General features: G+C 44.5%; 1 protein-coding gene across 4 annotated transcripts; it reads right to left on the bottom strand.

Moving 5' to 3' along the window:
* Window positions 1–7320: 7320 nt before the first annotated feature.
* ZNF821 (zinc finger protein 821) lies at window positions 7321–24622 on the bottom strand. Of its 4 annotated transcripts, XM_090259887.1 has the most exons (10): window positions 24343–24622; window positions 23630–23692; window positions 22401–22485; window positions 21027–21143; window positions 18473–18555; window positions 13565–13690; window positions 10907–11052; window positions 10135–10239; window positions 9012–9178; window positions 7321–8269 (listed from the first exon to the last, which is right to left on the bottom strand). In XM_090259887.1, exons 6-10 carry the CDS (start codon window positions 13644–13646, stop codon window positions 7615–7617), a joined length of 1155 nt encoding a protein of 384 aa, XP_090116013.1. In that variant the 5' UTR covers window positions 13647–13690; window positions 18473–18555; window positions 21027–21143; window positions 22401–22485; window positions 23630–23692; window positions 24343–24622; the 3' UTR covers window positions 7321–7614. The 4 variants fall into 4 exon arrangements, with proteins under 4 accessions (XP_090116013.1, XP_090116011.1, XP_090116014.1 ...); XM_090259885.1 differs by lacking the exon at window positions 18473–18555; XM_090259888.1 differs by lacking the exons at window positions 13565–13690; window positions 18473–18555.
* Window positions 24623–24948: the final 326 nt, after the last annotated feature.

Genomic DNA, 24948 nt, shown 5'->3' with positions numbered 1-24948 from the left:
AGAGAGAAGCCCCTCCAGGGTTCAAAGTGAAAGTACTGTTTTGGTGGGGACCCAGTCAGGGGACTTCGGGAGGACGACCTTATGGCCAGGCTGACCAGGCTCTATGAGGGGCTTCTGGAAAGGTAGCTGACCTAACAAAGCCCCTGCCCAGCATGCCAGACCTGCTTTGAAATTATACTGAATCTCTAGCTGGTAATGGTGACCTTTGAAAGAGCCAGCGGACCCTTTCCCCAGGCCCTGCACCCCTCTGTCTGTCTGTTGTGCCTAAGTGCCTGTGTGGCTCCCATCCTTCTGTGCCCTAACCCCCTCTGCATGGTTTCTTCACCTGGGCCTAATTTGTAGCTGCACTGTCTTTCCCCTTCTGCAGAACTGGTTTTGTCCACTCTGACCAAGACCTCTAGTTTTTGGTGTGCAGGGGTCTCTCTGGTTTCCCCTTCAGTTAGAGTCTGTTTTTATAAACACAGAAAGAATCATGTCTCCTCCTCTGCAGCTGAACAGTTTTGTGGAGAAACAAGAAGGGAACTGTGCCCTGGGTCAGGGCAAATATGGCTGGGCAGTGCCCATCCTGGTGTTTTTATACAGCTCCTTCCATCTTTTTATTATTATTATTATTATTTTTTATTTATTTTCAAAGAGAGGGGAAAGGAGGGAGAAAGAGGAGAGAAACATCAATATGTGAGAGACTCATCAGTTGTTTGCCTCTTGCAGGCCTCCAACCGGGGATCCAGCCCACAACCCAGGCAAGTGCCCTGACAGGGAATCTCAGTCCAGCGACCCTTTGGTTTGCGGGCCAGTGCTCAGTCCACTGAGCTGCACTGGCCAGGGCAAGCTCCTCCCATCTTAATTCCACATCTGTCCCAGCTGTCCCCTTCCACAACTAGCTCTAAGGTTCTGGGGTAGTCTTGATACAAAGTTTCAAGACCTTAGGTTGTCTAGATTTTGTGGTGGGATATTCCTCTGCAGAGTATCTTCAGTCTTATTTGCATTTGCCTCCCTATGTCTTAAGCCCACATTTTTTTCCCCACAACTTTTAGCATCAGCTCAGACTGTGGTATTCTACTGGGTATTGAGAATTAGGCTCCCCCACCAGCTTTCAGGTGGGTGGGTCGGTTTTTTGTTTGTTTTTCAGGGGTCTTTAGACTCTTGAAGCAACTCAGGGTATTGTCCACCTAACTCTGGTGAGGCTTCTCCCAGGGTATGATCCTGGCATTTCATTTAGAAATGCACTTGGACTGGCCAACACCTGGCCTGTCAGCAGGAGTCTCAAACCTCTGAGGTCTGATCTCTGCTCTGTCAACGACTTTAGGCAAGTCTTGTGACCTCTCACTCTTTCACTTCCTCCCCTGCTGCCAAATGGGGATAAATAATCTTACCTACCTCCTGGGGGGAGGGGGAGTTCTGAGAATGGAGTCATTCTTAGTGTTCAGGTGCTAAAGGTGGTTCTCCTAGGGGAACAAAGTGGCTGAAACTGGCTTGTTTGTCACAAGTCCTACACTCCACTGTTTCTTTCCTTGAGAGCAGTTACCTGGTCAGCCAGCTTTTGGAGGCTCATCCAAAGGAAGCTGCTGACCTGACTGCGAGTACTTAAGTCTCCGGTTCGCCTCAGAACCAAACACCAACCCTGTGTGGTGTACACTCACCCTTGTACTCATTTGGGATCGCACCCTTTCCCTCTGTGCCCCGTTCTCTGAATGCTGCTTTCTTCGGTTTCTTTCCTACTGCAGGGCCCTGTGTGGCTGAGTCTGAGGGATCCTCACAGATGATGGCCCTTAGAGAAGGCCTCCTCTCTGGCTGTTGTATGAACAGCTCATTCCTAGGGGTTATTGTTTGCATGGGTTTCTCAGAAACATCCTTCCTCATAGGAAGGCTCATCACCTGAATATAATCACATGCATACAATAGACACTCAAAAAATGTCCACCAGGGACACTAACTGAGTTGCCTCCTTGTGGGAGCCAATCTATAGCTAACCAGATACAGGGCAAGTAGTTTAAATCAAATAACCCTCTGTTACCCAGCCTGGTAACTTCCACTTAACCCTGGAAAGAGAAAATCTTGTGCACCTTGGCAAGTTGGGCCCTTACCTTTCTGCTGCTGTTCCTCTTCTTGTCTCTTGCTGGGAATGCAATACCAGCAGCTCCCCTGATACTGTGCCATGCTTATGTAATACATTAATACTTGATTTTGCTGAGCTGCAGAGGTGTCTTGTATGGTTTCCCAGAAAAAGCAGCTCTATGCTCTAAATCTTGATCAGACCTGTGGCATTCCCCTTGCCTTTTCCCTCTGGTTCAGTCTCTCTTCAGGCATGAGAAGTAAGAGTAACCTATGGTGTGTCCATTCTTCCTTATAGGAATTTTATACGTTTGCAAGAGACCTAAGATTGGTTTTGGGAGAGAGAGAGAGAGAGCATATAATGGGAAGCTGTCAGCTTTTGGGGGAATGGGCAATTGAAGGAGGCCAGAGGTAGTCCCTTGTCAGTGGTAGGCTATTCTCAGAGCTTAGGGATAGAAAGGAGGACTGCTAACTTTGGTACTACGTAGGATTGACTATACCACTTTGAGAGTAGGGGAACCAGGTAAAAGATGCGTAATATATCCAAGTCTTGGATTATCGTTCCTATCAAGATTAGTATACGTGGGGTGGGGTGGGTGGTGGCCTGTGGAAGGGGTGCGTGGGAATTCAGAGCTGAGTACTCATACCTATGGGGATCTGGACTGACCCTTCTACACTCTTGGTCCCAGTTGGTCAGAATGCCAAGGGCTTTGGTTTGTGCTGCTTTGCCACTGCTGCTGTCTGCTCACTGTCCTGCCTGCTGCCCTTTATAGCTCCCTGTCTTTCCATGTCTCTGGCCATATAGATGAAATCCAGGTGTCATTTTCATTCTCACCTGCGCAGGTGTTATTTGACAGCAAAGTCAAGGGGACTAGGAATTATGTATGACTTGCTGCTGGCGAGTGGGTGAATCCAAAGGAATATGGTTTTAGTGCTTGTCAGGAGCCCTTTAGCTCCAAGTATCTGAGGTCTTGAGGGAGAAACAAGCAGGTCCTACTAGTGGGAGTTTTCTGTGTATTAATGTCTTTCCTTTGTGGTATCTTGTATCCTGTTTTTAAAATAAATGACGGGGAACCAAGTTAGGGTCTGTGTCGATGTCCCAGGGAAGTTCATCTGGCTCCAGTTATGTGGATTCTGGTCTGGGCTTGGGAAAGGGTTTGAAGTTTGACTGAAATAGCCCTTCAGTGGGCTTTAGCTTTATTCTTACCAGTGGGCATCACAGGAGATGCATAGGTTGGTGGTATTATTTAAACATGCAACAGGCAGGCATATCGAAGAGCAGAGTGATCACACTGGAGATGAAGGGTGGACATGGGTTGACTGAGAAAGGGCCTGGGTCCGTTGAAGTGACGATCACCTGACTAATTGGCTATGGGAGATTAGGTCAGAGTCTTAAAAGCAAAGTAAATAGGGCAGAGGCCAAGTTTTAGGGAGACTTCTTGGCTTCCTGGGGCTAAGTTTACTAAACCACACTGATGCTACAATACTTTCCAGACGGGAAAAAGTGTACACTACCGTTGCAGAGCTGAACTGTGCTGAGTTGGATGTTGACCAGGAACCTTTTAGCCCTTTGCTGGGAAGCCTTCACCCTCCAAGCTTCCCTGGAATAGGGAAGGCCTCCTACATTATGCAATAATGAAATAAGCATCTGGGTCTTTGCAGCTGTCAGTTGCTCCTTCAACTCTAGGATCATTCCTTGGACCAGAAGCCTGGTCTGGGCCTAGGATGACACTGGCCCTTGACATGCTTGAGTCGACTGCACTCTCCTTACCTGCAGACTATGCACAGTGCCTGGGGCAGGAGGAAGAGAGGTGATATGTTTTGCCCTGCTGAACGTCCCCAGCAGGAACAGTAGTAATAAATGCACTTTTCACACTAAGGTTTCTTTATTCTGTTAAGCCTAGATTCTCCCTCGGTAGATTGCAAACTCAAAAGTCTGTGGTCCCATTCTAACTGCAAATGCCCAGCAGTGAAGGTGGCCCCAAATTGGGTTCCTGTCTGCAGTGTGTGTGGCAGCAGCCCATGTGCCTTTACCTATTGTCAAACTTGCAAGCATTTATTTCTGTCTTTATGACTGTCATGGGGACTGAGGTTCATCAGAGAGAGAGAGAGAGAGAGTGAGTGTGTGTGTGTGAGCTGATGATGCAGTGGTCTTACACCTACTCCCTAGCAGGGAGTTTGCACGTAGTTGTGAGCTGTGAGTGGTTAGTGCATTGCTGGTATTGCCGAAGGCAGAGTTCATCCCTCATTTCCTTGATCCTCGCATTTGAGAGAATCTTGTGTTGGGGGAGAGACCAACTCTTCTCTTGACAAACTTGAAGGCTGTCCCCTACAACCTTCCTAGTCAAATACAGGATCCCTGTAGCCAAAACAGTATATGTTCCAGCTGCAAAGAGCAGACTGCTCTCAGCTTGCACAGCACCTTAGGGGAGAGAAACATGGATAGGGAATGGGGTGGAGAAAGGATGGGAATGTCACCCAGTTGGCTTTAGGGTCCCGAGGAATAGAGGTTGGCACTGGGGAGGTCTGGATGGATCTGATTGGTGTAGGAGTTCCCTGTAGATAAATTACTGACCCCCAACTACCATCCCCAGTATGTAATGGCTGAATTAATATGTAATCAACTGCATTGTATCTAAAGCCTTAGAACTAGTCAGGTGCTCCCCCCACCCATACCATTTCTTACCCTCTAATCCTACCTGATCTTTAACAAAGCATTAATAATTCTAAGGATAATCTCTATTTTGTTGTGCTTTTTTGTAACTGTTTTAAATAAATCAATTTGTACTGTATATTTGTATTTTTGTGAGATCCTTTTTGCTGTTTTACCATTTTAAGTCTCTGTACTTGGCTACACACAGATTGTATTTTTATTGTTAATGCTCTTCTTATGGATACCTGCATTTAACTTGTGGACTATGTAAACAATATATATCAATATCTATATATCTATATATCTATCTATATAAACTACTAGCTTTTCCTTTTGGTGTTTGCGCCTTTTTCCTATCCCAGCCTTAGATGGCCATTGGGTGGGGACAGAAGCCCTTCGTGGGAGAGCTTATAATAGCACATGGTACCTACCCATCTTTGTGTGGTGGGCTCCGGGCAGATTACGTGAGCTAGTCCTGAAGCATGGTCTGCACATTTTGTTGCTGTGTATTTCAGAGACTCAGACATCTACTTGTAGGCTTAGATACTAGCATAGTCAATCAAAAGGACCTGTAGATGCCTTCACTGGTGGCCTTGTCTCCATTTTTCTTTCCTCGGGAATACTGTCAAATTGCTGAAATAAGCTGGTTCCAAAGATAGTTACTGCTTCTAACTCAGAAAGCTTGCCACTGAGGTACAAGATACACTTACTGAGCATTTACTATGTGCCACCAACTATCTTAAGTGCATTATATACTAACAACCATTTGTTGCTAGTAGTAGTATTTAGATTTTATGGGTGGAGAGACCAAGATGGAGGTCAAATAACTTGCCTGAAGTAACATAGCCATTAAATAGTGGTGCAGAATTTTAAATCCAGGCATCTAACTCCTGAGTCTGGTAACTTACAGTTCTGAAAGTTAAATAATTCATGTAAAGTGCTCAGAATAATCTTTGACACATAGTGAATGCACAACCATTTTGAAGGGTCCCAAGTAGGCCTTCAATAAGGAGCTCTGTGAGAGAAAGGCATTCGATTTAATTAAGTACTTTCTTTTAAATGTCCGGTACTTCATAATAAGCTTACTGAAATTTCTGCATTTTTCAGAACAAATATTTCAGCCTACCTGGAAGGAATTAACCCTAGTTTGGTGGTTGGGGATGAGGATCAGATAACACTATTAAATAACCTTGAACCAATGGAGGTCAGAGAAAAGTCCAAGTTTACTTGTTATGATATTGGAAGAAGTCCACATTTCTGGCATAGTTATTTTTCTGGCTACAACTTAACTAGGGCACTTCCTTCTGGACCTCAAGATCTATAATTATCTAAACTGTACCCAACCTTTGGTGCAGACTCAGGAAAGTTCTGTGCTTGTTCTGTACCATCACAGAAGCTTTTTAGAAATGACCTCAGCCCTTGTCTCCTCCACGGTTTGGCAACCATACAGACTGTCAAAGAGTAGTCATTTTGCGCCAGCCTTCACCACTACTGACTTGAGCTCTCATATCACCTTAACTCTGGGTTATCCAACCGTGGCTCTGGGAAGTAAATAAAAAGATGAATTACCTCTTCTCTCAAATATGAGTTCCTTGGTACTGTGGGCTTTACTGTTGCGGCTATTTCTATGAACATATTCCTAAGTGCAGCTGTCTTCTCTCAGAATTTTAAAAGTTTGACAAACTGAATTCTGCAGGAAAAGTAGCCAGCACCCAGTCTAAATACCATATCCTCTTTAAAAAATGACAGTTATGCTCCCCACCGGTGGGGTGGCCAGAGTTTTGCCATGACACCGCCCCCCACACCTGTACTCAGCATCCTGCCTGCCATGGCCCTTTGGCCTGAGGCCAGTGCTATGCACTGGACCTGATCTGCTCTCTACATAAATTCACAGAGAAACGTGAATGGGTAAAACAACAGAAAGTGATATTGGAAAGGGGGAATCAGCAATTTTGCTCAGGGAGTTTTGGGAGATGTTCTGCCTGAAATTGGGATAAAATTGAACAAACAAGTTGCTTTGGAAAGTGTGAAAGCTGCTAGTGAACTCTGTTCTCCTCTATCAGAGAAGTGACTGAAATTAATGAAGCTCTTGCAGAAAATCCAGGACTTGTCAACAAATCTTACTATGAAGATGGTTGGCTGATCAAGATGACACTGAGTAACCCTTCAGACCCAGATGAATTAGTGAGTGAAGACACATAAGAAAAATACATAAAATCTATTGAGGAGTGAAAATGGAACCCCTCCTAAATAAAGTAGTATGAAACAACTTTTAAAAAAGAAAGAAAATATCAATTAATGAGGAAAGGCACCTACTGAGTTTGAAAAAACTAAGCTAGGTTTTAATAGCCCTTGGGACTGTGAATTATCTTGACTACGGTTGTGAAAATGGACCCTCACAAAGTCAGCATCAGGTCTTTGATGTCAGAGTTATGCCTTCTCAACTTGTAAAGGCCCAGATACCTAGGAATCTGCTTGGAGAGCCTAAGTTGAGGTGCACCCTCCTCAGGAAAGGACAACCGCCAGAAATCACTGCCTGAAAACTTCCACCCAGGTCTCTCCCAGATCACTTCATTTGCGAGAATGAAATTGAGAGAAAAGCAGGAAAGGGCCAATAATGATAAAATTAATTTATTTGCCCTCACAACTGCGTGGGCCACCCTGGGGCCCCACAGCCCTACAGCATGCCCTGCAGCGGTGGGCTGGGAGTCCAGTTCCCTGGAGTGCCTGCTCCCTGGTCCAGCCTTGAGCTGGGTCCCTCCCAACCCCATCATCCTGCTCCCACATGCAAGGGGTGCACAGGTCCACTTGCATCAAACCTGGGCCTTCCTGTGGGTGGCTGCAGCACCCATCCATGTGGGCTTGGGTGGGCGGGTGAGCAGGAGGGCAGGCAGGAGGGTGTTCGTGGTTCAGTGCAGAGAGCTGCTGTTCTGTTCCTCAAAGGCCATCTTGCCCAGGAGCTGGCTGTCCAACTCCACGCCACTCACAGGTAGCTGGAAGAAGTTCATTTCAGCTGCTAAGGCTGCCATGGCAGAAGGGTCCTGGCCAAACTGAGCCCGCAACATCATGTCCATTTTCTCCAGCCTCCTCTTGAGCCGCTTGGCCTCGCGCTCCCGGATGAGCCGGGCCTGCCGCTTCTCCGGGGTTTCATTGGCCCGCTTGAGCCTCATGGCCTCCCGATCCCGCTGCAGCCGGCGTGCCCTCTGCTCATCTGTCTCCTGCATGCGCTGTAGGCGCTTGGCCTCGCGGTCCCTCATGCGCCTTACCTCCCGCTCCTCGGGGGTCTCATTGTCGCGCCGGCTTTTCTTGGCCGTGCGCTCTCGTTCCAGCCGCTGCAGCCGTACTTCCAAAGGCTCGTTTTGTCGACGGAGGGCCCACTTGCGTACGCTGGGGGTCTGGGCTTCCAGTAGCTTACGGTAGGCAGCACAGTTGTTGCACACAAGCAGAATTCCAGCAGGGTACACTGGGGGGCTAAAGGCAATGTCCTTCCCCTCAGCACTGGAGGGACCCTCACTGTGGGCAGGGGGTAGGGATTCCATATTAAGTACTTCAGGAAGTTTCTCGCTGGAAAGCAAACATTTTGGATGGTTAGTGTCACGTTTTAGCAAGGCTCAAGTATTTAATTCTCTTATCCTACAATGCCAGTTGCTCCAAGTTCGCCACTAGGGGTCAGGTTGAGTGCTTGGGAGGCCTCTTCTTTCTGTCTACCCCTGCTCTTTGGGCTAAGGTGTATAGCAAGTTTTAAAGCCCACCTGGAGTTAGAGACTGAACCAATTGCCACAGCAAGCCGCTAGAAACCAGATGAGCCCTTACACTGAGCCCTTTTCATTCAGGTCAGAGCTGTGCAGGGCAGTCCCACTGAGGAAGGGGCTGGTTCTGTCTTCAGGAGAGGTGCAGTCCACTGGCCCAAACCCCTCCTGCCCCAGCCAACTTTGGACTGTACACTAGCAAACCCAGCTAGGACACAATCACACCGTTCCAGTCTTCCTGGGACACAGCAGAGACTATGTCCTCCCATTACGGTCCCCTAAGCACCCTGTAACTTCTTTCTCCATGCTTTATCATGAATGTTCTTGGTCTTCCATACATCTCTTCCTAGATGAAAGTATTATTCTGATAGGGAAAAGAAATGGGAATTAATTTTCCTTTGGGGATAGCTAATGGGATGGGCCACATTATTTATATTTCCAGTCAAGAATCAGCTGCCTTTGCATTATGTGTCTCTGGCCTTTACTTTGACCTGGGAAAGCAGAACCCATAACCAGTAATTTGTTTCCAACACAAGAGGGCGAGGGGCCTGGCCAACCTGTTAAACGTGGCATGGCTGGTGAAACGAGCTCCACACACAGCGCAGTTAGACCGCTGGTCCTCCGAGTGGATCAGAAGGTGGCGGCCCAATGACCCGGGGGAGCTGAGGGCCCGGCCACAGACGGGACACACATAGCTCTTGGCACTCACAACTGCAGCAGTGTGCTGTAAAACAGAACGTTCATCTGTCACCTTGCAACCTCCAGCACAATCTACACCCCTTAGGAACCACTTTCTGGGAACTGTCCCCTTTCCTCAGTCTCAGAAAACAAAGGACTTATAACTATTCTCCCTGGTTAGCACCTGGAAAAGTAAAAGTCTCTTGTGTTAATGGGCTTTCAGAAGGGCCAGGCCATTCAGACCATTGCTCACATTTCATTAGTTTGACTTCTGACTACATTCTGGGACATGTGACCTAACTGAGGAACAATGATAGCTCCAGGGCCATCTCCGGAGCCTGAGAGGGACTCATTCTCAGGATAATTGCTCTCTGACTGCTTGCCTCACATCGTGCAGGAACAAGTCCATGGGAAGGGAGTGAGAAAGGCCAGTCTAGAAGCTAACTGGGAAGACTGGTATCCAAAGGTATTTAAGTGTCCTGCCTTTCCTTCAGTCTTTTAAAGACAGTTGTTTGAAGAAATGCATCTCCTCATAAGCTATCTATCTTTACACTATAACCAGGCTGCCATGTGTGCTGATGCCTTTTCAATACAGCGTCACAAGGCACTGGTGTTCTGCGACCGGATCAGGGGAAACAGAACTCAAAAGTCTGTCTTATTCTGATCCCCTAATTTACCCTGACTTTATCCAGTAATTCAGAAGCATTTATGTTAACTCATGTTTTCTTTTTTAAAACAAAGCCCTCATTATTAACAGGTTAGTTTCTATTTCGCTATTTAAAATATGCATTAAGTAATTTTACTTAGTTTTCATAGTATGTCTGCCTGGGAACCCTAGAAAAATATTTACCCAATATATTCCACTTATTCTCCAAAATGCTCCAAGGACTGGAGTGGAGTCCTGAGGACGGCAACAACCCAAGGTTCCCTTGGGAGCTGGAGGAAAAGCTGAACAAGCTGCTGGCACTGGAGTTCCAGAGCACGCAGCTCCCTGTGTCATACCTGGTATACATGAGCAATCAGCTGCTCCCGACTCCCACAGTCTAGCTGGCAGAGGGGACACTGACAGAGTCCAAGTAAGGGGTCAGAATTCAAATTCTCTGTGACCTGCAATTCAACAAGTAGGCACTTCATTAAGACTGTTGACCAGTCCCTTCCCTGCCTCTACATCTTTTTACAGGGTATCCTGTTATAAAAAACACAACCTGATATCACATATTATTCTTAGGTTTCCATATGGACCAAAGGAAAAACTAAATAGGAGGAAGGGAATTAAATTTGCACCCATCTTCATTTTCTCCATGGCTTTCTGCCATGAGGGCACAGGACTGCCCCAGAGAGAGCTTAGCAATCCCCCCCCAACCCCAACTCTATAGAGAGGATTAGGTTCCCTCCTGCCATGTGTCTTGCAGGAATCTTCAGGAAACAATTTAGTGAGGTAACACTTTGACTTAAATTTGGGAGCATACTCAAGCGTACACCTCAGGAAGTCAGCTAATAGTTCTGCAAAGGTGGATATTCTGTCTGGAAGGAAGTGGGCAGCTTTAGAGAGGAGAGCTGTCGTGGGTATAGTGCTATGTAGCTGGAAAAGGAAAGCCTGGTGTGTTAAGAACTGTGTCTGAGGTTTGGATAACTGGTGCTCTGAAGGAAGAGAGGCTTCCTATGAAGGCCCAGGAGACCGCCGGAGGTAAGACTGCTATGTATGGATGTGAAGCGTCGGAGCCGCGCAGGAGGGTAAGGGGGTTCCTGGACTCAGGAGCCCTTTGTCACTTGCCTCATGCTCTACCACTTGGCTCCCACCAACAGGCCGTTCTGCATTTTCTAACTCTTTTTCCACTTTGACCACCCCTCCATCTTCCTCTGATGTGTGGGAAGAGACTTCATCTTGTGTGGTCTCCTCTTCATCACCTTCACTGTCACCTGGAACACACAAACTGGTCACTTGTTCTGACTTTTGCATGAATACATCTTGAGTTGCTTCCCACTCTTAAGTTTACAGCTATAATGGAAAACATTTCCAGATCTTCCATAATATAGTTTGTATCAGTGCTTAGTTAGGTTCAAATTTGTCAAGTGAAAGCCAACTACAGCTGTTTTTTATGCCATATGCACACTGAAGAGAAAACCGGAGGCAACACTGCATTGGAAAATGGTTATTGGGCCCTGTACATCATCATAAAAATAGTAACTTCTTACACATGGTTTCCAAATATCTCATACTTCAAATCACACCTCCCATGTACCTCACACCATGCTCATTCCCACAACACACCACCTCTGATTTACCAGTACTTCTCACTGATTGAACTTACTTTTCTCCAAAATCCCCTGCAGTTTCTCCATGGTGTCTCATATACCATTCTATTCTGAGTCCCACTAATCTGTCCTCTCCCAACAAACCCCAAGGCACACTTAAAAGAAACACCAAAAAGTTTTCCTTTCCTCTAATCAATAAGGGAGGAAGTAGTAAATTAGGTTAAAATGATGTCTCTATCAGGAAAGAGCTGTTCAGTACAGTGGAAAAATTAGTGCAGCAAACAGCCTCAGGCAGTCTGTAGTGGTATTTGACTCACTGTATTCTTATTACTCTGCTAGTAACTCAGCATTCTAGGCTAAATGAATCCCCTGTCTGTTGGTTCTTTGGATTACCTGATGAATGACCTGATGCATTAAGTTGAGGGAACAGGTTATTCTTTACTTTAAAATGAAATATAATTTATTGTGGCTGAAGTAAGAATTGAGTGTTTCAGTTTAGGGGCAGGATGTAGCTGAGGGGAGATATGCCTGCAGGTACGGGATCTTCAAGGTTTGTGGGAGCAGATTTTCTACCCCATTACTTAGAAAAAAGGGGAAAATGATTTTTTTTTTTAAAGAAACCTACAATAATATAGGGGGTACTTTCTGAAAGGAAAAAAAAGTGCTAGTCCCTTGAAGGTCACAAGAGGAAGCCACGCCTAGGCAAGCTGTAGACCCCAGCCCCATCCCAGCCCCACCTACATCCTGGAGCCCTGGGTCTGACTGTGAGCAAGAGAGAGACAGAGTAGCTTCACCAGTCTCTGCATCAGCAGTGAGACTCAACTTTCCTAGCTAACAATGTTTCTCATCTTCTCTCTTCTATCCCTTGCACAATTTCTAAATCTACCAGAATCTGGGAAAAACTGGTTATATTCCCTTTCTTCCTAAGAAAATCTAACTAAATCGTCTGTTAGTAGTAAGTAGCGTATCTCCGACACTCCACGTGGTTGGTGTACTGCATTTGGTATGGTATGTATGCCTTATTCCCCAGCCCAAAGCTTTAGTTCAAATCCATCTCAGTAATGAAGGATTGGCACAGATTAAATCCTACCATGTTTTCTTACCAGCTTATCTGGAATACTTGTAAACTTGGTCTAAGACAACACTGTATCAAACACATTTTTGTAATTTATCAAAAACCAAATATATGTCTACTAGAAAGATTTGAAAAAGAATAAATATGCTATTCAGAGGGATGATGCATCTGTTCCAGAATGGAAACCTATTAGACTTTTATAGATATTGCCATTCCCACTGTTACTCAAACTAATGGCTCCCATAGGTTTGGTAGAAATATTTGGGTTCATTTTTCTCTACCTGAGTAATTAACTGCTAAATTTTTAGTTTGAGAGGAAACTGTAGCTCCTAAAAGGTTGCAGAACTCTCCCTCTTCATTCTTCTCCAGCCCCAAATGTGGAGAAAAATCTAAAATGCCTCTCTGAAATGACACTAATAATAACCAGTATTGAATGAGATTAATAAAGTACGGAAATCATCATAGAAAATAACACATCTCAAAGTGTATTTGTTCAGGCAAGTTATGGAACAGATGATCCACAAAGCTTGACCGGCTACCAGCCACTGTCTTTTCCACCTCTTAACCCCAGGGATCTACTTAGGACTTGGTGTGGGAAGGAACGACCTTGGCGTTAGCATTTTATGTGATGCATAATCTCATTAGTACACTATGTCTCCTGAATAACATTAAAACTAGGCCCTCAAGCAAAAGTTTCATTAATGCAACTCTTACATTTTATTAATTATGAATAAATATATCCAAGGAGACAGGGATTTTTAAAAATTTTCATTTGACCTAACTCAGGGGCTGCTTGGGCACTAATTACTCCTGTGCCCTTGTCTATCACAATCATCACAAACCTATCTGTATATGGCACTGTGCCAAACACAGAAGTCCATGAATTTAAAAAAAAACAACAACAATCAACCATATGCCGAGCCTGATCTCTCCTTAGAAAAGCATATGCCCATACGCCTCAGAACACCTTTGGGAACACTGTGGATCCACAAATATCCTTCTTGTCTTCCTCCCAACCCCATGCACAATCCCCAGAGCACACACACTCTGATAATTCTTCTCCCATTGCCCTGAGTCATTACCAGAAGGTGCAGAACTCACTGCTACTGGAGTCCTGATCTCTTAGTTGTTGGATAGCTTGTCGCTGACTGCCAAGGTCTCCAGGAAAATCAGTTTTCATCATCGCCTGGCGGGCTTGCTCTTCTAGCCCAGCAAATACTTGATCCCCTAGTGGTCACAAGGAAAAATAGTCAGGTCACCTGCTGGGCAACACATCCCCAGGCTAGCTGGTTGGAAAGTCAGACCATTCAAAGGCAGGAGACAGGCAGGTACCCTGTGGCAGAGTTATTCACCTCCAAGTCAGCTTGTTGCCTACAGCTGTTTCTGGGTGCAGCTACTCTTCCTGGGCAGTAAGCCAGATGCTCCAGAGAGCATCTTTTGCTTCCCTTAAATCTTCCTAATCTTGACTCGTTTTCAAAAGGTGATTGATTGCTACTTTACAAATTTAGCTTCAGAATCTCCATTGCATTTACAACCTTCCATCAGAATTGGGGAGACAGCGGCAAGATGCAGCAAAGGGAGAAGATAAAGACAGGGCAACAAATCTGGGCGCAATCTGTGAATCTTACTGTACTAGTATTATGCCCCAAGTCAGTGCCTGTCTCTGACTATAAAGCAGTGCTTCACGTAATCCACGTGGATAGCAGTACCGCTTCCCATCTTTCATCCACTCTCCTAAGGCATGCTCTGGAAGCTCTTCCTTGACTCCCTTTGTAACGTCTATCAGAATTAGGTATAAGGAAATCCACAACTAGTTGGATAATGGATTAAAAGGAGAACAGGTAATATATGAGCCCATTTCTGCTGAGGAGCAAACTTTCCGAAACGTGCCATCAGTGTCCTTAGTCCAATGATCCAATGTGTGTGTGTGTGTGTGTGTGCGCGCACGCGTCTTTAAATGAACTCTGCCTGGGATCTGTATGGTTACTGAAGAGTTAACATTTAGGTGCTCTTCTATTTCCAAGAGGCCAGGCATAAGGAGGAAAGAGAATTGGGTTTCTTGAGGTTTCCATTATCTCAGTCAGAGTGGAAACTACAGTCCCCATTCTCCAGCCACCATGAGAGAATAATAAAAAGCCCCAGTGAAATGCTTGGCAATAGACCAATAGCGCTTTCTTACTGAGGAGAAAGGGAAGTAAACAGGCTCGGGTTCCAAGGCAGGAGACAATGATGCAGGAGAAATGAACAGGTTAGTTGATCTGTACTACTAGTCCTTAGGCAATGAAAGAACTGATGTGAATTAGGCTTCATATGATTACTTAGGCATTCATTCAGCAAATATTCATTGAGTGTTTACTATATGCAAAGTGCTGAACACTAATAATAGCTAGTATTCGGCACTTCCTAGCTCCAGACTCTGTGTTAAGTGCTTTATAGTTGTTACCTTACATTAATTCTCTGTAAAATTGCATGTGGTGGGTATTACTACCCACAGTTCACTAAGGAGGAAACTAAGGTCTATGGTGGAACTAAGTATTCAAACCCAGGTCTTCCCAACTCTAATATCCATATTTTTAAACTGCTTTCTAGTGGAGATGTAAGCAGAAGGTTAAGCAGTTTATCAGAGTGGTTTTGCTGAAAACAAATGCTGTCTCTGTGAGAAGAATGGCTCTGCTTTTAGTGTTACCGCTACCTTCATATCATGAGAAACTGATGAACACAACTCAAATATAATGTCCTCAGGGCCAGTATATGACAAAAGGAACCATCATGTTGACGGCCCTGATACCTTGTGGTAGTACCATCCCTGGGTTAGAGTAACTAATATTATGGCTACTCAGACTGGTACTGTGAGTGGGAGCAGAGGTAATTAGAGTTCAAATGTACTGCAACCACGCAGCCCTTAATAAAGAAAAAATAAGCTGCTTTAAGTCCATTTTTATAATATCCAAGATGATACGCTCATATAAATTACTGCTAGAGAAAGCAAAATATGAATTCTGTGCTATTGTGTCTTCTTTCTTTGCAAAAGTAAAATATTTATTTTTCCCATGTTGGTTCCACTGTAATCACAAGACGATGCCAACTGAAATAGTTATTGAATTCTTCTGGGTAGATGCCATGTTTTCAGACCTGGTGACTAAGGGCAGATACAGCACTAAGGAACAAGTTATGTATCAGCTTATAATTAATAATAGAGGGGCAGATCATTCTCATCAGCGATACTGCTCATCTCTAAAGAAACCTAGCCAGGAACCAGCTAGTTTTATAGCACATTAAGAATATACCAGGTCTGCCCAGAAAGTATCCACCCATGTAACATGAAAAAGAGACATTTATTGAAGGAGATACAAGATACAAGAAATATTGTACATAGGACAATGATGCCTCAGTCCCCTTCAAAGTAGGCACCTTGGGACATCACACACTTCTCCCAATTGCCATCAGCTGCTCTGTCGTTATTTTCCTGAATCTCTTTCCTTTCAAAGGTGATTTTAGTTTTCGGAAAAACCAGAAGTCGCAGGGCACTAAATCTAGGCTGTAGTGGGGCTGAGTCACCTGGGTTATTTGATGTTTCATCAAAAAAGTCTGCAAGAGACATAATGCATAAGTGGGCATGTTGTCGTAATAAAGATGCCAATCACCAATTACCCATAGCTGTGGCCTTCTGAATCATCTGAGTAGTTTCCACGGAGAAATGTTCAAGCTTAATGTAAAATTTGATGCAGATTTGTTGCTCTACTTGTTCAGTCATTTTGAATGCAATGGCTACACACTACACATGCTCACTCAACAGTGTCTACCACCCCCACTGACTAGTACAGTGAAGTTGCCATTGTTCATGCATGCCTATTTCAGTACACTCTCCAGGTTACAATGCCGTTGCCCATGCCATTCTCATTATATTAACAAAGGCTGGACTTTTTCCAGACAGATCTTGTATATTTCCACCCCACTTCTCATTAAGGAATCAGCACTGGATTAGTAAAAGGGTATCTAAAAGTATATGTACCTTTCAATATCAGCTAGTAATTCAGTTTGGTTTCCATCAACTGAAGCTTAAATTTTATTTTTGTCTATTGATGTTTAAATATTTAGGCTTCACAGAACAGAGAAGAGTCTGTTCCATATAACTTCCCTATCTAGGACTTTTTGATTATGTAGGCAATCTCACCTAGAACAGTTAGGATAAATTAATTCTGTCATTCCTTTTTGGCAGTTTGGAGAGAAAAGCTGTACTTTAATTTTATTCTGTTCCTGACTTGAGAAAAAAGGCTAAGGTAAACTTTATTCCTTGGTGCCACTCCTATTTTAAACATCAACCAGAGCAAACTACATAAAAACCATTAAAAACAGACATGATTTTGGCAGACCTTATAGGAAAAGATATGTGAATGATCTCCCAGTAGTCATTATTTACCTAATCCTTAAAATCTGGCTGTTCAGAATTGTCCTTTCATAAGAAGATAGTGATACTTGCTAAATGTATGTCGTAATTAAGTATAATGTGATTCATAGAGATACTAGTGATTAAAGAAGTGTTATACAACTGCCTGCTTGTAGAACAGAATTATTATTTCCTTCTATCTTGAGACTCTTGGAGTAGGTTAAAAAAACTATTCTCAGATAATAATGTAGGGCAACCATTTTATTTAACATGGGTATTTGTCTATTAATAGTTGAGAACGAGTCATTTAAGCTCCCACAGTAAAAAGCAAGGTGTCACGTGTCACCTCTTCTTTTTTAGTATGGAATCAAGATACTGTTTAATTGGCTAAGGTTTTTCAAACCAGGTAAAAACAAGGCCATGCAAGCAAGTTTGTAGAGCACAAGGGAAGCCTGAAATGAAAGTTATTAGAAAGGCAAAGATTTTAAAATTCTCTTTCTTGAGTCCTTGGTGCAGTTAAATATAGGGTTGGGCAAAAGTAGGTTTACAGTCATTTGCATTGAAAATAATATGATAATTAAAAAATAATAACAAGAATAAACTGTGTTTCACATACTCACAACTGTAAATCTCTGCCCACCCCATAAATGCAGTTTCAGCTGAATGAAATTAAGTATAGCAGCTGACACTTATTCTAACAAAGCAGATGTGAAATTCAGAAAAATAAGCTAATATTGGGAGAGAGGAGCTTAAGATTCCATTTCTAGCTGACAGTCTCTGTAACCCAAGATGCTATCACATCCTGGGAACATAACCATTTACCTCACAGGGAAGCTAACAGAATGAATGAAGATAAAACAAATTGCACTTTTTAGAAGAGAAGGGACTACAAAGGCTTTTTTCCCTACTTCTCTGTAAAAGCTGAAAAGCTTTTAATTTTAGTTGAAAGTTTTTAATGTGTACATTGCAATCTGAAAATAAACTCTTAAGAAAAAGTTTCCCTTTTCTTAGTGGTTTGCTTGGTATAAACACACCGAATGAGAGTGTTCAAGGCACTCTATTTTCAACCTCTCTAGAAATAGTTGACAAAAACACTCAGAAGGGGTGAGATGAGGAAGAATGGAGGGTAAGTCTAACAGATTTCAGCCCATTAGCAGTTTATTTGTGACTAACAATTCCAAAATCTCTCAAAAGTGTATTAATGAACTAGGTAAAACACAAGAATCTGCCTGGTTTTTCTGAGATAGAGAGACAGTCCTGAGGAAAGCCAAGGAAATGTCAGAGCAGCCTGCCCACTGGCCTCTAAAGTGGATCAGATGGATGCTGCCACACTACAGCAGTGGGATTCTTAGTATATTCTTTTAGGCAAGCTTTGGGCTTTAGGCCACATAATCTTCTTCTTCCCAAAAGGCAGACCTAATGGAGCTCAGCCATTACTCTGATCAGGTGCCTACTGGCTTTGATACTAAAGCAGAGCTTCTGCAGACTTTCCTGCCTCCCAGACATTGAGTCCATTCCATTTACTTTAAATAGACAAGCAGCATTAAATTCAGTACATTTTCACTGCAAGGGGATAGGAGATGCAAGTGGTCAGAAGACTGAAATTACCCATTGCTACTCACTGTTATTGTCATGGTCAATAAGAAGATGCCCTTTCAAAAAGGTAGGGCCCTGGCTGGTGTGGCTCAGTGGATTGAGTGCTGGCCTGTGAACCAAAAGGTCCCCGGTTTGCAATTCCTGGTCAGGGTACATGCCTGGGTTGCAGGCCAGGTCCCCAGTTGGGGGTGTATAAGAGGCAACCAATCGATGGTGTTTCTCTCACACATTGAGGTTTCTCTCCCTCCCTTCCCATCTTTCTAAAAATAAATAAAATCTTTTTTTAAAAAAGGTAGGATCAGCTTCAGTCCCCAAATACTAAATAGAAGGTCCTTAGAGATCAGCAAATCTCACTGTCTTTTCTTCTTCAGTCACGCTCAGTACATCACCTGAGAAGCCCTCACAGTTCCCTGCCCAAATGCATCACTGAAAACAGCCCCTCCCTTGGGTCTGCTTTTTAGTTGCAGCTGAGTAGTTCTATTCACAGCCCTTTTCATGTCACCACCACAGAGGCAGAAAAGTCCACCCACTCCGCCACAATACAATGCTTGCTCTAGAAACTGCATTTCTGCAGCTGTGGATGTATGATATTCTCTTCTGCCTTCATGGCCTGGTTGTCCACTTGTTTGTCCAACTCCAATACCAGCTCATCCTGGTTTGACTGATTCTAGTGGGAGAAGATACGGCTGACGCATATATGCTACATGGACACAAGCACAGGCCACACAAGCCTTTACTGGCTCCCCTGGCCTTACCACAATCAGGCCATCATCTGCCCATCACCTTTCCTCAAATCTAACCAGTCTCTGTGGACAGAAGGTTGGATAGGTAAATGCTCAACTCCTATGACTGCCTTATTCTCGAACCCAACATCTCTATTAATAGTACCTTTCCTGCCCTGCCTTCTTAGGGTTACATCTGTGTCTTTTACCAATTAATACTCACTTTCAACCAGAGAGGACACACTCCTCCTAAGCCACTGTGTTGGATTACCTATGCTAGCATACTTCTTTTTCTTTCTTATCAATGCTCACATTCAGGCCCACTACGTTTTACTGTTTAGCAGCAATTTCTAAAGCCTTCTTAAACCACTCACCTTTGTATTAAGCAGCCTTCCACACTCACCTACAATATACTCCTAGGAGCATCCCATTTGTTCTGTCTTATAAAATTTTTTCAGGACATAAAGAATTAATTGTATATGGAGGTTTGCTACCTTAATCTCATTATCTATAAGGTGTTGAAGTCCTCTTAATTCTTCAGCTCCTACTGTTTTCTCTCCTGCTCTTGAAATTACCCAATGAGATAAGGTACGCAATGCCTGGCACACAGGTGTTTTTAAAGAAATTTTGATCCTCTTCTCTAACTCTTTGTAGGGGTTTTTTCCCCTTTAAAATTTTCTTCTTATTTTATACCACTCCTCCCTAATAGAGAGCTATTTGTCTCTTTTATAAACATTGGGGTGAGGATGCTCATCTCCCTAGGTCATAGGAAACTGATTAGTTATCTCAAATCTACATAGACATATTAATGTTAATTTTATAAGGTACTTTAAGGTACCAGAGCACCTGCTATGAGCACTGCTAGAAGTTGAGAGGGATAGCAGGAAATATTCATGAGACATGGTCTCTGCCCTCTCGAAGTTTACAATCCAATTACCAAAATAAGACATACATCCAAAACTGTTGAGAGATAATGCAAGGCAATAGTGCATACCTGGCCTTCCTGTTACCAGTCTCTCCCTAATGTGATCCATCCCAAAACACTACATTCTAAGTGTCATTCTACTCTCCCTGCTTAAAAACCGTCAGTAGCTCCTTACAGTCTACAGAAGGAAGTTTTAACGTGGCCTGGCCTTTAGGCCTCTACAATGTAGCTTAAACATCTCCAACTCTCATATTCTATGACTTCTGGACAAATGAAACTTCTGCTTCATCCAAAGTCTCATCGTTCCCTGAACATATCACATGTATCCCCTCTTGTATCTTTGCTCATATATTTTTCCCTACCTGATTTTACCTCGCTCCTCTTTTTAAAAAAAATCTATTTTATGCCTTCTAAGACCCGGCTCAAGTTCATGGTCCAGGGTCTCTTCCATCAAGTATTCCCTTGTACCCTCAGTCTATGAAGTTCTCTCCCTCCTCTTAACTTCTATAGTACACACAGTCTGTAGCATAATCACTATTTGACACTTAGCATATACTATCATATATATATTATGTTGTGTGTGTGTACACACATACATACATACATACACATTTATCTGTGGCTACAGTATAGTCTTATATATCCTTATGTTATTCTACAGCCTGGCCATCTAGCACAACGTTTTTCACAGAGTAGATATCCTATAAATGTTTGTTAATATGCAGACTAAGGATGAATCAAATGGACCTACTCCCAAGACAGTTTCTAACACCTTCTCCAGCAACCAGACACACTTTAAATCCATCATGTTCAACACCTTTAACCTTTTTTTCTTCACAAATTAGTGTGAGCCTCTAACCTAAAATTCAGATCACTCTTCCATTCCAACCCTCAATGTTCCCAGATTCCAGAAGACAAAGCCCCAATACTCACAGTGAACTTTATTTGGATTTGTCTGTTTCCGACGGGACATGTTTCCCTGATCCAAGAGCTCTGGCCTTTCCCAGTTTCACAACTGGATACCTTACTACCTCCTTGCAGGGTACTGACCTATAATAAAAAGGATATTGTTAGCACGTGTCATTTTGCCCAGATATTATACAAAATTAATCAATAAAGATTTTTAAATAGTTCTTAAGCATATAAAACTCACCAGTTATAAATAATTGAACTAATTAAAGAAAGAAATGAATACATCTCTAGCACATCAAGTCCCCTGTAAGTTAAAAGGGGACTCCTTCAGAAGATTTAGAGGATTCCACTCTAAGTCTGTCTGTGGAATCCAGAACACTGTTCAGTGATTTTGATCAAGATCATAGGATAGAAAAGGAAGCAAAAAACTCAGGCAACCAGTGTTAGTACTGAGGGCTCAAAGGAATAAACCCCCATGATTATAAAAGGAAGCAAAAGAGCTCAAGAGGGTAGCAACTCACATGCCCACTGGAAGTCAAGCCCTGCAATATACGCCAATGGGAGCCTCCAGGCATTTTTCATGAACTTATCTAGCCTAGAAATGACAAAGGCTACACATCCCTGAGACAGGGAATGTCTTTAAACAACACATGAAACAGAGCCCCTTTCTAGCGAGGCGGGCACAGTGCTGTGCACTGCGGATGACAGGGCACTAAAGCAAATCAGACTTCCAATGTTGAAGACGGTCTCTCACCAGAAGAGCCAGATGCCATCCACATTGATGAGTACTAATTCAGCACCCCAATGTGAAACATTGACCTGGCCCTCCTCACATGCTCTAGAGCAGCTGTCAAAGTTAATAACTTTAGTCCCTCTTCTCAGTCCAGCCCCTAGGTAGCATAGAGATCAGTGGGAGAAACAGAAAGCTCCCCAGATGAGAAGTGCTGCTGAGACATGCACCTGCTTTCCTGAAATAGGAGGGAACAGATACTTAAGCCTGGAGTGTCCTGGTTAGTTGTAAGATTTTCCCAGCATTATGTGTTGTTAGAGTCTGAAATGAATTAGTATTGGAAGCTGTGAAATTTTCTTTGAAAGATATAATTAATAAACAGACACAGGTTAAAAAGAGAAAGATTCTTTTTCCTACCAAAGACAAGAACATAGATCTGGTCACCCTTTACGTTTTCTTTCAGTTCCTGCCTTCTCAAATTGTATTCACACTGAATGAGCAAATATAAAATTGTAACTTATTGCCTTAAGAAGCATTATGAGAGGCTACTACTAGCTATACTTTGCACTCCAGTTAGTGACGACTCACCTCCTGTTATGCCAACTAACTCATCTATGTAGCTAGAAAGGACCTCAGACCTGTAATCAGATCCTGCCTCCCCTTACCAAAAGAAAGAAACCGCAAATGGCAAAGACAGGCCTCCACAGGAAGTGGCAAAGGAAGCAGCTTTCAGGCAGTCTTCTATCATATCTGCATATCAAACACAGTTCTTTTTCAGACCTTTAATTTAAAAAAAAACTCCAAATATACATAAAAATCAATTTTAACTATATGCTTAGTGCTCATGCTAATAATATGTGTTCTCTAGTGTAAGTTTGATGTAGATCATTTCTTTCTTATCAAATATTTTATTAATGAAAGCAGTGAATGAATATTACACTTTGGTTAATACTGTATATACTTTTCCTGTAAGTCTGGAATCGCAAAGCAGAAAGCTGAATGAAGTTCAGGTTGTCTTTCATTTTTGTAAAATTTGCAAAGCTACACTTCTCTATTGTATAAGGAAAACATGATATCTTAACTAATCTTTAAATTTCCTCTCCATAAGGATCAGAAATTGAAACTGTGAGATAAAGGTAATAAAGATCCTCCTGAAGGAAGGCCAAATAATTTGAGACAGGCTCTATTCAGATCATCTTGGTAAGGCAACAGTTCAATACTGAAGCTACAAGTCGGAAACTGATGAGCATCTGCATATTTAAACTGGCGGTGTCCACTGCCTCTCACAATCCTCCTAGTGGCCAAACGGGGAACTGACCAGATGGTACCCAAGGGAACCTCACACCTGCGGGATTAAGGGGAAATTCTACAAATACGCTCCCTCCCTGAAAAAAGAAACCTGTAGGGTAGAGGATTCTTGAAAATAAATAAATAAATAGCACTGGAAGTACATTCTTGACCATATACAAGATCTCGGGGGTTAGAAAACTGTTTTGTGGGCATTAAAAGCTAATAAAATCCACAGACACATTGCCCTAAAGGTCACTCCTACAGTTTTACTTTTCACGGTGCCTCAGTTCCCAAGCCCGAATCTGAAACCAACACAAAAATGTAAATGGATAGTCGCCTGAACATCACCATCTCGAAGAAAACCGGGATGGGAAGAAAGGCGAACAAGATTCAAATCTACAAGGGGTTCCATTTAAAAAGGAGGGCAGCTTTGTCTGTCTTTAGAACGATGTGAAGACTCCTTGGGAGCGGGACCAACGTTTCCCTTTCACACTGTCCCTGTGTCCCACAAATGTTAGGCTGCGGCTCCCAGAACACCTCACAGACTTCAGCAAGGAAAAAACGGGTAAAGTCGAAGCTTTAAGAAAAGAGGGTGCACTCCCACCTCCAGCTCTGGTGCGGCTCCCACGGAGGAAAGTAAACTCGCCTGAGTCCCAGTGACCTGTATCTGCCAAAAAGGAGCGGACAAGAAAGCTAGCTGGTCACGCAGTCGCCTCACTGTTCACCCCGTTCCCACTTCTGCTCTGTTTGGTCTGGAGCCTGTGTATAATCAGTCGAGATGGTTGATCCCTTTGGCTTTTCAAGCAGGAGCCAGGTAGATTCCCAGGAATTATCAGGCGAAAGCCAGTAAGCCAGTGGTCTTACGAGGTGGCTCAGACATCATCGTCTTCTCCAAAATCTAAATTTAGAAGCCACTCTGCAGACTGGGACTCGGGACTGACACCCAGGTCTGCACTCCCACGCCTATCCTACCCCTCCCCCCTCCCCAGCCTGTCAGACGCCGGGGCGGCCGGCTGTTCTCCGCCAAGCCGGACCTGGGCCCACGCGGGGAGGGCGGCTGCGGGGACGCCCCTCCGGCGCCAAAGGGGTAGAAACAGGAACGGCCGGCGGGAGCTAGCTGGGTCCCGCGTCGTCTCGGGAAACCCGGGCAGGGGGTGGGCGGGAGCCAGGGCGAGCCCCCAGGCCAGAGCGAGTCCCCAGTCCCCTCCCCAGACACGGACAGACAAAAGACCAACAGCCAGTAACACAGAGTGGGGCTGGAGGAGCCCCTGCATCCTCATTCTGGTCCCGAAGGGAAGCAGTCAGGGGTCTTTTTACCCGGCGCCTTGGCGCTCCGCGGCGCTCCGGGTCCCTGGGCCCCGCCTCCGGACAGACGGACCCCCGGACAATGGGCCCCGGGTTGCAGCTTGGGCCGGCCAGGCCGGGGCTCTCCGGGACTGAGCCCCGGCAGACGGAGGACGGCTGCGGGCTGAGCAGAAGGCGGTGATCCAAGGGGCGGCGCTGCGGACGGACAAAGCCAACGGCAGACAGACAGACGGAGGGGGAAAAAGATGGCGACGCGGGCGGCGGGAACGCGCTGCTCGCACACCCGCAGCGAGTGAGGCGCGTGCACGAACCTCTCCTCTCCCCCTCCCCCCTTCTCCAGCCCGGTCCCTCTCCCGGCTCCCCAGGCGCGCGCCCGGTGTCGTGGGCGGGGCTTGAAGGGAGAGGGGTCCCAAGGGGCAGGACTTCAGGGAGCATCCAAGCGCAGACATTGGAGAGGGGGCTTACCTGTACCCTCGCGCCCCATAGGCCACCCAGCCTCGCACCCTCCGTGGTCCTTCTCTAGCCTTCTCAACTCCTCAGCTCCCCTAACCCCTCCCCGACCTGTAAACTCCACCCTGACAGTGAGCCCTGATCCTGGTTTCCTACCCTACCTTCAAC

Source organism: Furipterus horrens, unplaced genomic scaffold, assembly GCF_987537825.1.
Source record: "Furipterus horrens unplaced genomic scaffold, mFurHor1.1.pri manual_scaffold_13, whole genome shotgun sequence".
Taxonomy (NCBI): Eukaryota; Metazoa; Chordata; class Mammalia; order Chiroptera; family Furipteridae; genus Furipterus; species Furipterus horrens.
Note: the sequence above shows the minus strand (reverse complement) of the source record. Positions and strands in the feature narration are given on the sequence as shown.